This window comes from Triturus cristatus, chromosome 7, assembly GCF_964204655.1.
Source record: "Triturus cristatus chromosome 7, aTriCri1.1, whole genome shotgun sequence".
Lineage (NCBI taxonomy): Eukaryota > Metazoa > Chordata > Amphibia > Caudata > Salamandridae > Triturus > Triturus cristatus.
This window is the reverse complement of record NC_140590.1, coordinates 219975122-219990610: the sequence shown is the minus strand read 5'-3', so window position 1 is coordinate 219990610 and position 15489 is coordinate 219975122. Positions and strand designations below refer to the sequence as shown.

The 15489-nt window shown below is 44.7% G+C and overlaps 1 protein-coding gene across 1 annotated transcript in view; it reads left to right on the top strand.

The window, feature by feature from the left end:
* Nucleotides 1-15489, top strand: part of LOC146809262 (uncharacterized) — a 270600-nt gene that overhangs the window by 67211 nt on the left and 187900 nt on the right. Inside the window, exons 26-27 of the mRNA XM_085614851.1 lie at nucleotides 1478-2070; nucleotides 10384-10945. Coding sequence (XP_085470977.1) covers nucleotides 1478-2070; nucleotides 10384-10945 — 1155 coding nt within the window. The remainder of the gene's footprint in view (nucleotides 1-1477; nucleotides 2071-10383; nucleotides 10946-15489) is intronic.

Below are 15489 nucleotides of genomic sequence, written 5' to 3'. Positions count from 1 at the left end.
AGTAAAAAAAGATTTAGAAGAATATAGTATTGTGTGTGGGGAAAAAATGCAATTCAAATTGAGGCAATCACCTCACTCTAGGCCATTATGCATTCTGTCTCCAATCTTGGACTTTTGACCTACAAATCGTTGTTTTCAGGTGTGTTAGTCTAATTAGGTAATTGGAAACAAAAGAAGACTGAAAAACCCAGAATGCATTGGGATATCATAAAAAGTCCCGAACTTGAAGCAGTATCTATAACGACTGGAGGGAAGTTGATCAATCTAATTGTAATATATAGTTACATGCAGCCCAACTTTATTACCTTAAATCTAGATGGTTGATTCCATGGAAATATTATGAAAGTGAGTTCAGGTCTCACTCGATTTATTGCTTATATTCACTCTCACGTGGAATGGGTAAAATGGCCTCATAAACTGTGTGGCCTACACAGCTCATGGTAGCGAAGGGTCTTTGAATTTGCCCAGGAAATTTGTATGAATGAAATATGCGAGGAAGCGTTTTCGTCATCCTAGCACATGCGATTGAAACACTAATAAAGTTAAGAATGATGAGAATCCCCGGAAACAATTGTAAAATTAAAATAGATTTGTGAACTTGACTTATAGTGTACAGTAGATCTCACGTTCCATAGACCGAATTTACCATAATACACCAGAGACAATCTTCATCATCTAACTGTGCATTTCCGCAAGTTAAGGTCAGAAAAAACACTCTGTGCCCCCAAGTCAACATACATGTTCTTAATTGTCTGAAAATTGCCATCAGTATACATAACACAACGTATTACGTAATAGGTGAGTCCATTCTGCTGGATATGCAATTGCATTTCAGGTTCACATCGCAAAGCTTTCATATCAAATCTGTAAGCCTTATTTTTTAATGATCTGTGATGGGAGCTGTTCCGTGGCTTATTTTACTCTATTGCAAACTGTTGTTGATTCTTCTGACCAAACAGAAACACAATCTTTTATTCTCTTCAATTTAGCATTTTTCATCATGACTATGGGACTTGCTTTTTCCCAAACAAGCAGATAACTTTCTTTAGATTAACAGAAACATGAGCATTAAATATTCCTCTCTGCAGGTTCTGCCTTTGTGTGGTAAAATTATATTTAATTTCAACAAGCTGTATGATATGTTTATATGGCAATGTAGATCGCAGGCGTAAGTGCATTTGGTGAATGTAGGCAAGAAAACAGTTGTTGCGCAAATACCAGTACCTCCATTTTCATTTATTATATTGAAAGGCATGAGACTTGATTGAGAAGATGTATACTAATACCTCAGCTATGATTTATCCACAAAGCACAGAGGTTATCGTTATTATAATTATTTTTATTATTATTATTATTGTTAATAGTAATAATATTAGAAGAAGGAGGTAGTAGTATTAGTGTTCTGCTAGTTGTTTTCCAGTATAAGAAATGATTGGTACCATGGCTTAACTGCTTGCATCCATTTTTACATTTTCAGACATTGTTTGTCCCAGTAACCAGAAGTACGAGTTATGTGGATCTTCTTGCCCTGCTACCTGTGCCAATGCCTCAACCGTCTGCCGCGGTCAGTGCAAGGAAGGATGCCGGTGTGAGAGCGGGTTTATTCTCAGTGGCACTGACTGTGTGCCGCAGAGTCAGTGCGGCTGCACAGAAAATGGGAAATACTACAGAGCAGGAGACACTTTCTGGAAACAGGACAACTGCCAGACTTTGTGCCGGTGTGATGGCTCCACCAGGACTGTCCAGTGTTCACTTTCATCTTGTGCCACTGATGAGACTTGCACCACTGTGAAAGGTGTCTATGGCTGCCACCTTCTGCCTGATGGTATCTGCCGGGCCTCCGGAGACCCTCATTACACCAGCTTCGATGGGAGAAGGTTTGATTTCCAGGGCACCTGCAAGTACGTCCTGTCTGAAGTCCAAGGTTCCAATGGTTCTCTGCCCTTCTTCAGAGTGGAGGTGAAGAATGAAAAGTTGCAAGGCCTGCAGGTGGCGGTGACCAAGGAGGTCTTTGTGTCTGTGTATCAGACCCAGATACATCTCCAGAGTGGAAAGCGTGGCACAGTTGAGGTAGGTGAAGTTTCTGAATGCGGTAATACTAATTTATAATAAACTCGTAAAGAATTGTAATTTCTGCCTCCCATCAGCACGTACACCACTTTATTTGAATGCCTTTTAATTATAAACAGCAAACGTTCTTCAATGAAATCACATTTTCTGTGACCCAATTGTAAATAATTTGTTATTTTGTTTAAATCCTGTTGCAGAATATTTCTGAGAACCTTACATTCCAGAGATAAGTAAACCCCATACAAACACCCGTTCTTTTTGAACAGGAGAATCAATTACATTATTACAGGAGGCCTGAAACAACCCACATTTTCAGGATTTGAATCTAAACAGAAATCATGTGCATAGCTTTTGTTACCCTGAAAATCGGGAATGGACCATTGCCGGCAGGGCCTGGGCATTCCAGTTTTCGCATATTAAACGTTTGATAGACTTTCAGTAAAATAAGTTCTACTTTTCTAAGAACATACGATAGTGGATGATGTTTAGCTTACTATTATTAATATTCTTACATGCCTTCTTTCATTTTCTACCCTAGGGGCCTATCACGATGTCGGTCGGAGTTACCTCTGACCGACACCGTGGCCGAAATGGGACCGACCGACCGACCTCCGTTCTGAGGTCCCGACCGCCTGATTATGATGCGACCGCACATGGTGCGGTCGCATTCTCCCATTTCTCTGTGGTAGCTTGTGTTATGGCTGTAAACCAGCCGTAACACAGGCTCCCATGGAGAAATGAAAGATTGTGTTAATCCCTGCAACCCGTGGCAGGCCCCTTAAGGTGCCTGACATTGGGTGAAGAAGTTAACAGGGAGGCACAGCCCCAACGAGAGGTTTTAACGGAAAGGGGGCCCTACTAGGGGCCCCCAAACACCCTTTCCTACAGTCTTACCATGTCAGAATGCTCTGCCTAGGAAGCCTGCCGGAAACCGCACATCGCAATCTGGACAGCATAAAATGCCGTCCATATGGATTGCAGGCTGGTTCTGACTGGGCGACGGGCACCCTGAGCCCATCGGAAAGCAGCCGGAATGATTGGCCAGTTTCAATTCTGCTGTTTTGTAATCAGTCGTTTGGAATTGAAACCGACAATGTTGATCGTAAAGCCTCAAATCTAACGTTGGAGGCTTTACAACCGACATCGTAATAGGCCCCATAATCTCTAATCTGCATTGTTTTGTCAGTCGGTAAATTGTGTACAAGAGTAACTTCTTCTCTAGAGAACACTATCTCGAATAAATTATACGTGCAAAGGAGTACATTGCATTATGTATTGTTTTTCATGAAAGCATTTTTATTGATGTTTCCATTTTCACTGTATGATAAAAACAACAAAAATACATGAACAAGTAGCAGTAGTTCCAGTCAGGCACCACCCATCCAGGCCTCCCTCTCTCACTTTTCGTTCAATATGCATAGATCTCTCTTTCTCAACCACAAGGCATGTTGGTATTGTAAATGCACTTGTACAAACTTACCTTCGATAAGTATGGTTCAAGGAATAGCTACGCAAACCCAGTGTTATCCAGTATTGGGGTATCTTTCATAGATTCACATGCCTGAATCATTCCCCGTCGCCGAGGCGGGAGTCCCCGGTAAATAAAAAAGTAGTGCCAAATGTTAGTAGTAGTAGTAGGCCCAAAGAAAAGGCCTAAAGCCTATATCTTAGCAGCCTATCTACCTCATTATGTAAAAGAACCAAGAATTTTGGTAGCAACCAATCAGACACCAGCACCCTTCTAGAACCCGCTCAGCAGAGCCAGTTCTCCTCAGATTTTCACCGCACGTCGTGTGGAAGGGAGTCTCCCTGAGTGCCTCTCAGTTTTCAACTTGCTTCAGCATGTCTGATAAGAAGGCCTTGTTCAAATCCTGCAGGACCTGCACCAAGAAGAGAGTCCATGTTGATGATCAACATTTGGACTGCATCTACTGCCTCTACCCTAAACATGAGGCAAAAGATTACAAAAAATTTGCCACACCTTCCCTGCCAAAACTCTTAGGGATAGGGAGGTGAGAGTGCTTTTGTGGCTCAAGTCCTCTTTGGCTGAGGAGGATGACAGAGCCTCTACTTCTAGCAAAAGAGCTAGATCGCAGGACAGCTCTTCCAGTGAGGGGAAGAAGCGCCAGAAACATTCTGCTTCGGATTCTGTTCAGAGGACTCACATTTTATCCTCTGAAGCAGGGCACTCTCCTCAGGATTCTGCGGTCAAGGCTGAGACACAAACCGTGAGTAAAAGCCTTTCAAAACCTCTGGCTTTCTCTCCATCTATGATTTCTGTCACTTCATCTGCTCCTTCATTGACGGAAACCATCTCGACGACGGCCATTACTTCACCTATTCTTTCAACGAGTATTACTATCCTCTCAAAAAAGCCCGTTGTTGAAGCGTCGTCGACGAAGTCCTCGTCGACGAAGCCAGCATTGACGATGCCATCGAAGAAGCTTTCATCGTCGACGAAGGTCTCGTCGTCGAAAGTCCCGTCGACGACGATCCCACCAGCGAAAAGCCTGTCGACTATGAGCCCGTCGACGAAGAGCTCGTCGACGAAGATTCCATCGATAAAGACCCCGTCGACGATGACAACCCTGTCGACGATGACGATCTCGTCGACGACGATACCGTCTACAAGTCCGTCGACGATGGCCCCGTCGACGGCGACCTCGTCGACGATGGACACAAAAAATGTATTGACATCCACTCCTATTTCCACCAGGAGTTTCAAACTAAAGAATTTTCAGAGACAGGAATATGGCGATATGTCACCGCTTACTCCCTCACATCTCCTAGAAACATATGTGCAGGGTGAGGATGATGACTACGAGGATGACGAGGATGAGGGGCCCTTCGGGATTGCTTGCCATCCATCTGAACTGCACATAAAGTGTCAAGAGGACGATGACGATGAGGAGGAGGAACATTACTACCAGGAAAGCATTGTCGTTCCTCATCACAGTCATTACCACAGACCACCTCGTCAGAGAGAGATGTCGCATTTGCCTCTGACTCTCATTCAGGACCTGCAAGCCATGCTTGCAGATTATAAACAACGTTTTCCACTGCAACCTTTCAGTCCGCAGGTTCCGAACATTGTGCCGCAACCGGACCCATTGCCTTTGCCTGAAGATGCAGCTCCAACACCTCAACTGCCTGATCCTCCACAAGACCCGCATCAGGGTCAGGATTCAACCTCTGAGGAGGAATTTGAAGAGGGTGAGCTTCCAGACCCAGCAGACCCTTGGGATTCGTATATAATCCCTATGCCTTCACCACCTACCCCTCTTCCATCTGATTCACCTCCGGAAGATATAGGGGGGTTCCATAACCTTATGCAGCGCGCTGTGACCAGGTTCCATTTGCCAGTGACCATTGAACAGTCTGACTGTTTTCTTCACGATTTTAAAGAGGAGTCCAGAAAGGTTTCAAGAGCTCTCCCTATCATTGATTATGTTTGGAAGGAAGGATTAAAATTCATGAAAAACCCGGCATCAGTTCCTGCGGTGCTTCCTCGGATTGACAAGAAATACCGTGCCCCTGCTGACAGTCCGTCCTGTCTCATTGGCCATCCTCGGCCAGATTTGGTTATTTCACAGGCAGCCCAACAAAAGCCTAAGAATCCGGCAACACCTATCACTGCACCACCATATAGGGAAGGACGGCGCCTGGATTTAATTGGCAAAAAATGTTCAACTATGGCAGCTGCATCCATCAGGGCAGCCAACTCATTGGCGATAATAGGACGTTATGATCGCCAGATGTGGTCAGAAATGGCAAGCTTTATCGACCTCATCCCAGAGGACAGCAGACAAGATGCTCGGAAGATTTTGTTGGAGGGGGAGCGTGCAGCATCAGAAACGATCGACTGCGCTCTAGACATTGTAAATACTAATTTTCGCCAGTTGGCTGGGGCAGCGGTTCTCAGACGCCAAGGTTGGCTTAAGGCCACCACGTTCAGACCAGAAGTCCAAACTAAAATATTAGATATGGCCTATGATGGCGAATCATTGTTTGGAAAGCATATTGATGACGCACTCCAAGCAATAAAGACCGACACTGATACCGCAAGATCACTGGGCTCCTTGCAGTTCAAACGAGGTACCTTCAGAGGAGCACGAGGCCGTGGGTTTTCATCTAGAGGAGGTTATCAAACCCAACAAAATAGGTATCGGCCTCAATATCGGCAGTCCTATGAATCCTCATACAGACAAACAAACATGTCTGGTTTCTCTCGAAGATTGCAGAATCAGGGAAGAGACACCACAAGGAAACAATGATTTCTGCAGGGCGCCTTCCACTCCTTTTCCCCTCCCTGTAGGTGCGAAGATTTCAGCTTTTGTGAGCAAGTGGAAAGAAATTATGTCGGATCAGTGGGTCCTGGACCTGGTTCACAACGGTCACACCTTAGAGTTTGTCACCAAGCCACCCAACACACCACCCAAGGGACCCCCTCCCCCTCGTCTTCACTTACTTTTCAAAGAAGCTTTAACGATGCTCCTGAAGAATGCAATCGAGAAGGTTCCTACACTTCAAAAAGGGACGGGTTTCTATTCCCGCTTTTTTCTCATCAAGAAAAAGTCAGGGGAATGGCGTTCAATCTTGGACCTTCGCAATCTGAACACATTCCTCAAGAAGCAAGGATTTCGCATGGTCACTCTGGCAGAAATTCTAGGTTGCCTAAACGAAGGCGATTATCTAGCTTCTTTGGATATGGAAGATGCTTACTTTCACATCCCAATACATCCGAAGCATCGCAAGTATCTTCGTTTCACAGTGGCTGGCGCCCATTATCAGTTCAAAGTGCTCCCGTTTGGGTTAAAATCTGCCCCAAGGATATTTAAAAAGTGCCTAGCTCCAGTGGCGGCTACGTTACGATCCCAAGGAATCCAAGTCTTCCCGTATTTAGACGACTGGTTGATAAAAGGTCCTTCAGAAAATTCAGTAGACACGGACTTGACAACATCTCTTCATCTATTCCACTCTCTGGGACTTACAGTCAACAGGACAAAATCTCAATTACACCCGAGGCAGATCCTTCTTTTTCTGGGAGCTCTGCTAGATACCGTCCGCTGCAAGGCATTCTTATCTCACGAACAGCAAGTTCGTCTTCAAAAGTTAGCAATCCTGATTTCCAAAAGAAGGTCAGTTTCTGTCCGGATGATCGCGTCGCTCCTAGGAATGTGTTCCTCGGCAATACACCTCGTCCCTCTAGCGCGGCTCCGGATGCGACCCTTGCAGGAGGAGTTACACCTTCAATGGCAGCAAGCGAGGGGTTCCTTCGACGACATCATCAGAGTCACTTCAGAAATGAAGACCGCTCTAAGTTGGTGGTCACACATACCCAACTTAGCAGAAGGGCTTACTTGCATACAGAAGATTCCAGACTTTGTCCTCACTACGGATGCCTCCATGGAAGGATGGGGAGGTCATCTACAAGACTTACAGATACAGGGGAAATGGTCTCCAGAGTACAAAAACAGACACATCAACAGTCTGGAATTACGAGCAGTTTTCCTGTCTCTGCAAGCGTTCCTTCCAAGGATTGCAGGTTCTTCAGTTCTGGTTCAGACCGACAATACCACCAGCATGTTTTACGTGAACAAACAAGGAGGGACGAGATCAGCATCGCTGTCTGCGGAGGCTCAGGAGTTGTGGGAATGGGTCACGCTCAACAACATCACACTCAGAGCAGAACATGTCAGAGGTCTCTGCAATACATTAGCGGACACACTCAGCAGATCCCAATCAGATTGCCACGAATGGGAACTAGAGCAAACTCAAGTGCTCAGGATATTCAGAGCTTGGGGCACACCGCTACTGGACTTGTTCGCCACGAAAGAGAACAAGAAATGCCTCTTTTATGCCAGCAGATACCCTCAACAGGGGTCAAGTGGGAATGCCCTGTCCATGCGATGGTCAGGGATTTGTGCTTACGCTTTTCCCCCGATACCTCTAATACCGAGGGTCATACGCAAAATGAAGTTGGAGGGATGCAGTCTCATCTTAATTGCACCCAAATGGCCACGCCAGTATTGGTTTCAAGAGCTTCTAGTACTCTCCCAGGACCAACCGATCCGTCTTCTTCCGACACCCACAATGCTGTCAAGGAACAGGGGTCAGGTTCTCCACCCAGACCCTCAGTCCCTACATTTACACGCATGGCTCCTGACTTCTTAGAATGTAAAGACCTGGATATCCCTCAAGACTGTAGGGATATATTGACGAAATCACGAGCCCAAAGCACGATAAAGACTTACCGTCTGAAATGGAAACGGTTTTGCTGTTGGTGTGGAGCAAACCAGGTGCACCCGGTGGACGCTCCTGCAGAACAGATCTTCCCTTATTTGTTACATCTGGCAAGATCTGGCCTTTCTTTTCCTTCGGTCAAGGTTCATCTAGCTGCACTTTCAAGATTCAGAAAGGGTGCCCATGGCCCTTCTCTGTGTTCATCCTCTTTAATTAAGCAGTTTATGAAGGGGCTTTTTCTGGAGTTTCTTCCGCTCAGACTTTTGCCACCGAAGTGGAAACTCAACACGAACTTAATGCAATTAATGAAGCATCCGTTTCAGCCTATCCATAAGGCTGACCTCAAATTTCTTACCTGGAAGGTTGCTTTACTTTTAGCTTTAACATCAGCTCGACGAGTGAGTGAAATTCAGGCGTTCACTGTAAAGGAACCTTTCCTACACTTCACTCAAGACTACGTGCACCTTCGAACAAATCCAACATTTATCCCTAAGGTGCCGTCACAGTTTCATCTTAATGAACTGGTGAAATTAAAGACTTTTTTTCCTAACCCATCTACTCCAGTGGAACGAGCCTTGCATTCTCTAGATATCAAGTGATGTATTAAGTTCTATCTTCAAAAAACAAAGAACCTTAGAAAGTCCGACCAATTGTTCGTGGCTTATGGCCAAGCTACCCTGGTAATGGCGGTAACAAAATCCACCATTGCCAGATGGATAGCATCGACAATCATTTTCTGTCACGACAAAGCTCACAGGCCATTGTTACGGAAACCCAAGGCCCACTCCACGAGAACAGTAGCAGCGTCTACAGCATTGTTTGCTGGAGTGACTCTAGAAAATATCTGCCGTGCTGCGACATGGAAAAATGTCCACACTTTTACAAGACATTACTGCCTCCAATCTACGCATCAGGACGATGCAGCAGTTGGACAGGCTGTCCTGCGACATCTGTTTCTTTGAGATATCTTCAGGTACCCTTTTATATATATTTTTAACATGTAATATGTTGATATCTTTTAGTATGACAATGCAATTTTTTACAATAATAGTTTGGTTTCATTCGCAATGTTATTGAATTACATGCTATTTTCTGTTTATGAATTGCATGTTTCCACTTTAAGATTCTTTTCTCTTGTCAACAAGCTGTGGATGCAACTAGGGAGTATCAGCACTAGTCTCCCACCATCCGCAAACGACTGTATACTTGGTATACTGGTTGCTATTCTGATTCAGGCATGTGAATCTATGAAAGATACCCCAATACTGGATAAGAAAACAAGTTACTTACCTGTAACTACAGTTATCCAGTATTGGTATCTTTCACAGATTCACATGCACCCACCCTCCTCCCCGTGGAGTCAGTTTTCTATATTTTGGAATGGTTACTTCCCACTTGTGCTACAAAAATCTGAGGAGAACTGGCTCTGCTGAGAGGGTTCTAGAAGGGTGCTGGTGTCTGATTGGTTGCTACCAAAATTCTTGGTTCTTTTACATAATGAGGTAGATAGGCTGCTAAGATATAGGCTTTAGGCCTTTTCTTTGGGCCTACTACTACTACTAACATTTGGCACTACTTTTTTATTTACCGGGGACTCCTGCCTCGGCGACGGGGAATGATTCAGGCATGTGAATCTATGAAAGATACCAATACTGGATAACTGTAGTTACAGGTAAGTAACTTGTTTTCTTATGATTTGTTAAGTCACTTGTGTGTGACAGAAGTGGCATAAGTACAGCAGATGGACCGAAAAGAATGATGCATCTAGCTTCCGTTTAGCCTTTATGCATGAAATGGTGAGATAGTTATAAAAACGACAGCAGAAAATATAGTTCGCTCCATGGTCTGGGTGGTGCATCAAACAAGCGTGCCTTCATGTACTCACAGATATCAGTTTCTAAAAACTACATTCCACAAAACATAGCTAATGTTAAAAAACACCAGCTCGTAATATTGTCATCTGTGTTGTGAGCATATACAATTGAGTGTGGTCTTTTTCTTCATTCACTTTGTCGCCACAGCAATTATCATATTTAATAATGATCTATTCTCTATGGCTTTCTCCATCAGATCAATGGAATCATTCAGACTCTGCCAGTGAATATCAACAGTGGAAGAATCGTCATCTATAAAAGTGGCGACTACACGGTGCTGAAAACAGACTTCGGCCTGACAGTCAACTATGACATGGTCTACAGCGTCTTCGTTACACTTCCTGCTCGATTCCGAGGCCAAACCAGTGGTCTATGTGGGAACTTCAACGGGGTGGTGTCCGATGACTTTACCATCCGAAGTGGGTCTGTCGTTACTAACGCCTTCACCTTTGGTACCAGCTGGGTTTCTGAAGTCAGCGCTAACTGTGACCACGGCTGCTCAGGTGACTGCCCAGTCTGCAGTGCTGACAAGATGATAGCCTCCAAGAGAGCCTGTTGGATCATCCAAGACCCCAGAGGGCCCTTCTCCTCCTGTCACTCAAAGATCAACCCAGCTCACTACTACTCTGACTGCGTCTACGACCACTGCCTGACTGAAGGGAACAGCACTGTCCTGTGCCATGCCGTTCAAACCTACGCAGCCACCTGCCAGGCCTCCAATCTGACCATCCGCAGCTGGAGGAACAACTCCTTCTGTGGTGAGTAAAGGAGTTCTTCGTTTTTAGGGAGTGAATCAACTTTGGCAGAGAAAAAAGAACATGAAAACCTTTTAAGCAATAATGAAATTGTGTGTTTGTGATCGAAGATTGATGTACATTTGATAAATGCCTTATTAGGAGAACCTATATGTAGAATGTCTCTGAATTCTAGCCAACATTGTATGAGTGCATTCACCACTTGCTTAGAAGCAGTCTACGAGACAGACCGGCACCCCTAGCTGTCTAGTTTCACATATAGTGACATGTTCATATGGATATTCATGAAGCTACAGACATTTTCACCTTCTCAAAACAATTTTTTTTTTTAAATACTTTCAATTATGTGTTTTCCGAAACCGCAGCTAGCAGCGCCAAGAGGCCTTTCGTATTGTATAGTGCACACTGTATGCTGCGATCTCTAACTTCCGAATGTGAAATGCACTGGCACCGAGGCGCAGGGGTTTGAAAGGCCCTATAGAGCATTGCATCCGCTGCAGTTAAAAACAAGCATTTGTAATGCAATAGGTCTCGTATTTACACGAGTTTAAGCTATTGGCATTGTAAATGACAACATCTTTTATTTATGTTTTAAAAACCAAAACATAAATAAAAAGCATTGTCATTTACAATGCTAATAGCTCAAACTCGCTTAAATGCGAGACCTATTGCATTGCAAATGCTTGTTACGGTAGGCTACTCTGTTGAAAAAATTCACCCTGACCTGTGGCGTTTCGAATTGAGGACAGCTAGCAACTACACAAATAGCAAATAATAGTTAACAGCACACCCCCGTGGGCAGAAGTTGAACAATTCTCCGGTAGGGCCTGGGCATTCCTGTTTTCGCATATTAAACGTTTGATAGATTTTCAGTAAAATGAGTTCTACTTTTCTAAGAACATACGATGGTGGATGATGTTTAGCTTACTAATATTAAATATTCTTACGTGCCTTCTTTCATTTTCTACCCTAGGGGGCCTATCACGATGTCGGTCGGACTCTCCTCCGACTGACACCGTGGCCGAAACGGGATCGACCCACCTCCGTTCCGAGGTCCCGACCGCCTAATTATGATGCGACCGCACATGGTGCGGTCGCATTCCCCCTTTCTTTGTGGGAGCCTTTGTTGCGGCTCTGGTGTTAACATGCCCGGCAACTAATTAGACAGAGATGCCACAGTGCTTGCAGCTTGTTGGCAAACACAGACAGTTTCACGTACTGAGCGCGGAGCTCCTCGGGTCGAGATGGGGGACCGGGGTGCAGGGGAGCTGGAGACAAGGGGAGGGCCCCAGAGCATCAGCTAAGGGTGATTTTGTTGTCCTTTGGACAAGCAGCTCCTCTGTGAATGGACGCGTGCTGGATGAAAGGGGGAGTTTGTCTGGACTGGTTCGTGTGATAAGATAGAGCCTGTGTTTCTGCTCTCACAGTCTATCTCCCTGTAATGAGATTGTATTGTATTGTTTTGTGTTGTATTGTAGTTGCATTTATATAGTGCTTACTATACCTGAGGAGGCGTCAAGTCCCTTTTTAGGCGAGTAGCACGCTACTCCGGAACCTATAAAGGGTTAGTGTTGAATTAGTAAAGTGAAATATGAAAGTAATTTGAGTGGTGGATAGGTGAGTCAGTTATTTGGATTCAGAATGATAGTGGAGGGATAGAAGAGGGAACTTTTTTGCATTTATATAGCACTTGTTACTCCAGATGGGGAGGTTAAGCACTTTTTTCAGCGAGTAGCACGCTACTCCAGAACCCTTTAAGGATTAGTGTTGAATTAGTATGGTGAAATATGAAAGTAATTTGAGTGGTGGATATTAGTCAATTATTTGGATTGAGAAGGATAGCAGAGGGATAGAAGAGGGGAAAAGGTTTGAGTGTGTCAATGAGTGGCTGAGGTTTAGGTAAACGTTGTACTAGTTATATAAAAGATGACTAACGCATTGCTCACCAAGCGTATCCAACCAAATCTTCTAGAGATTTCTCTACTAGAAAAGCACAAAAGATAAAGATCAGGATGACATCCTTGGGTACGATATTAGCTAAAACAGGTGTAACAATCCATTATGTGAACTCAGAGGCCCCGAAATAACAAAGAAGGAAACCAGATCTTATTAAAGGGCTATAGCATGACCTGCACACGAAAATCACAAGGAGAGGCTGAAAACTGACTTAAGATTTAATAGAATTGACAGAGATGCACATTAAATTGACTGACACGACTGATAGCAGAGCACCTTGAATTAATCAATAGATAGTAATAATCATTCCTAGAAATTGTAAGGGATGTGTACAAAGACAAAACAGCAAGATAATGCATAATCCTGATTGATTGTATATACAAGATACATGTTTGTACCTAATGAATATGATACGAATATACTGTAATGGTGAGCATTTATTTCATTGTTTGGAAAAAGGCAACAGAATTTATTATAAAAAGGATGTCTGCAGTGTCTGAGAAGGGTCAGTGAGAGGAGAGAGAAAGAAGTATGAGTCACAGGGGTGAAAGGATTGTGGACGAGAAAAGTACAAGTGTGCTTCTATCTTGCCTTGCTGGATTCTCGATAGACCTAAAACCAAGTTGCTTGCATTCTGTGTGTGCAAGTTTTCCAACTGAGTTTCGATCTACCTGCCTCCCTAGAGATTTATTCTAGACATGAGTGAGTCAGGAAGCTGCAGAGCAGCAGTGCTTCTGGAAGGCAGAGATCACCTGCACTGAGGTCTGAAGGTTTGTTCAGGCATCTCTGGTTTCCCTGCCTCTGGGTTACCAGTCAAGAGGGAGGCAACAAATGCCAGGGCATTTATATATTCAATATTTATTAATGTACTGAAACTGGTCCGATGGCTGAAGTTTTGGCTCTCTATGTGTAGATTGGGCTGTGGCAATTTCTTTGCCTCTCCTTGTGATTTTTCATTGGGCGGCCCAGCTGCTAGCGACACTTGATATGCAGAGCATCTGTGTCACAGTACTATTAGATAATACAATACCATTTTTATAGTATGATTTATTCAAAACATCTGCTTTACCACAACTAGTCACAAGAAGTTCATTAGAAAACAGCAAAGTTGAACTCTGTCGGCTTGCCATGCACAGCTTGCTGGACTACTCATTCCTTGCCCCATCAGACTGACCACAAGCATTATCCATGACTCACCATCTAGCATCACACGAACCAGTGAATAACAAACAGAACACATACAGCAGACATCACAGTATAAACCATTAAAACACTTCACTAGCTGGTCCATCAAAGGGGAATAAGTATGCAGACGGGGGGCCTGTGGGGGGGGGGGGGTTAAGAAGAATATTTAAAGATATTGGAGCAAGAAGATTAAAAAAATAAACCAAGTCAGACTGAGCACAGGTACAGGAAAGTGAGTATATTAGAAACACAGACCAGGTAAAATACTGTTCAGAACCCTTGAAGGATACCCGCACCCCAAATCAGCTGAGCAATTTAACTGATCGTATATGTGAAGAAAAGGCCAGGCTACTCTACCAATAAAACAACTCCAGGCTCAGCTGAAGAACAACTATGCAAAGGATAATAGCAGCTTACACCACCCCATCACCACCAGCATAATCATCCACCAACACACACGAAAAGCAGTAACCCATTTATATTTTACAAGTGCGGAACATGACAGATGCGTTTTAGCAGAGCCCCAGTCATTGTCCTTGCAATCTGACAAATATCCTGCACCACGCATACCCCCACCCGCAATCTAGTCAAGAATAAGATTCCTCGCCTTTTGCTGCACTCCTGGTTTTTGGAGTCACCTTGCATCACTTGTAATGCCAATCTGAGAGGGGTAAGAGACAACTGAGGCCTTGTGAGTGATGGGACGTGTAGTTTAGGCAGCGACTTGCTGTGCTCCCCGTGGGTCTGACCCGACCTTTAGGCAGAGGATAGGCCAGGGAGACAAAATGACCCTTGCCGGGTGCCACTGGGCGATCAAAGGCAAAGCGCAATTGCCCAAGGAGGCGCCTACAGCGGTACCTGGATTTGTCCCGCCGGTTGAAGCCGGGGGTCAGCTGAGCCTCCCAATGGAGAGGCTTAAGTGAGCAAACTGTGGAGGGCCCCTCTCTCCCTCTGGTCTGCCACATAGTGGTGATGCACCCTGAAGGGAGTACTGAAAGGAAGAGACCAGAGAGCAAAGAGGCGGCCTGTGGAGAGTTGGGGCCCTGTTGGGAGTCTCCTGGGCAGATGACTAAGTGACGTCAGCCTGCAGGCTCAAAGACTGGGCTGGGTTGGAGTCAGCCCCGTCCTCCCGACCCCCACCCCCCCAAATAAACAATGCCGGTTTTGAAGGAGCCCTGCAATTGCCTGGAGATTTGTGAGTGTGGCTCACCCCCAGTCCAAGAAGGAGAAAGAATGCACGGCCGCATCTGCTGGTCGTGAAAGACACCGGAGGCACCCTGCGTGGTGTTAAGATGGAGTGAGGAGGAAAAAAGCAGAGGCAAAATCCTGCTCTGTGACTGGAAGGACCCTAATTCCATAAACAGCAGTTGGAGGGAATAAAGTACCAGCCTATAAAAGAGGTGCAA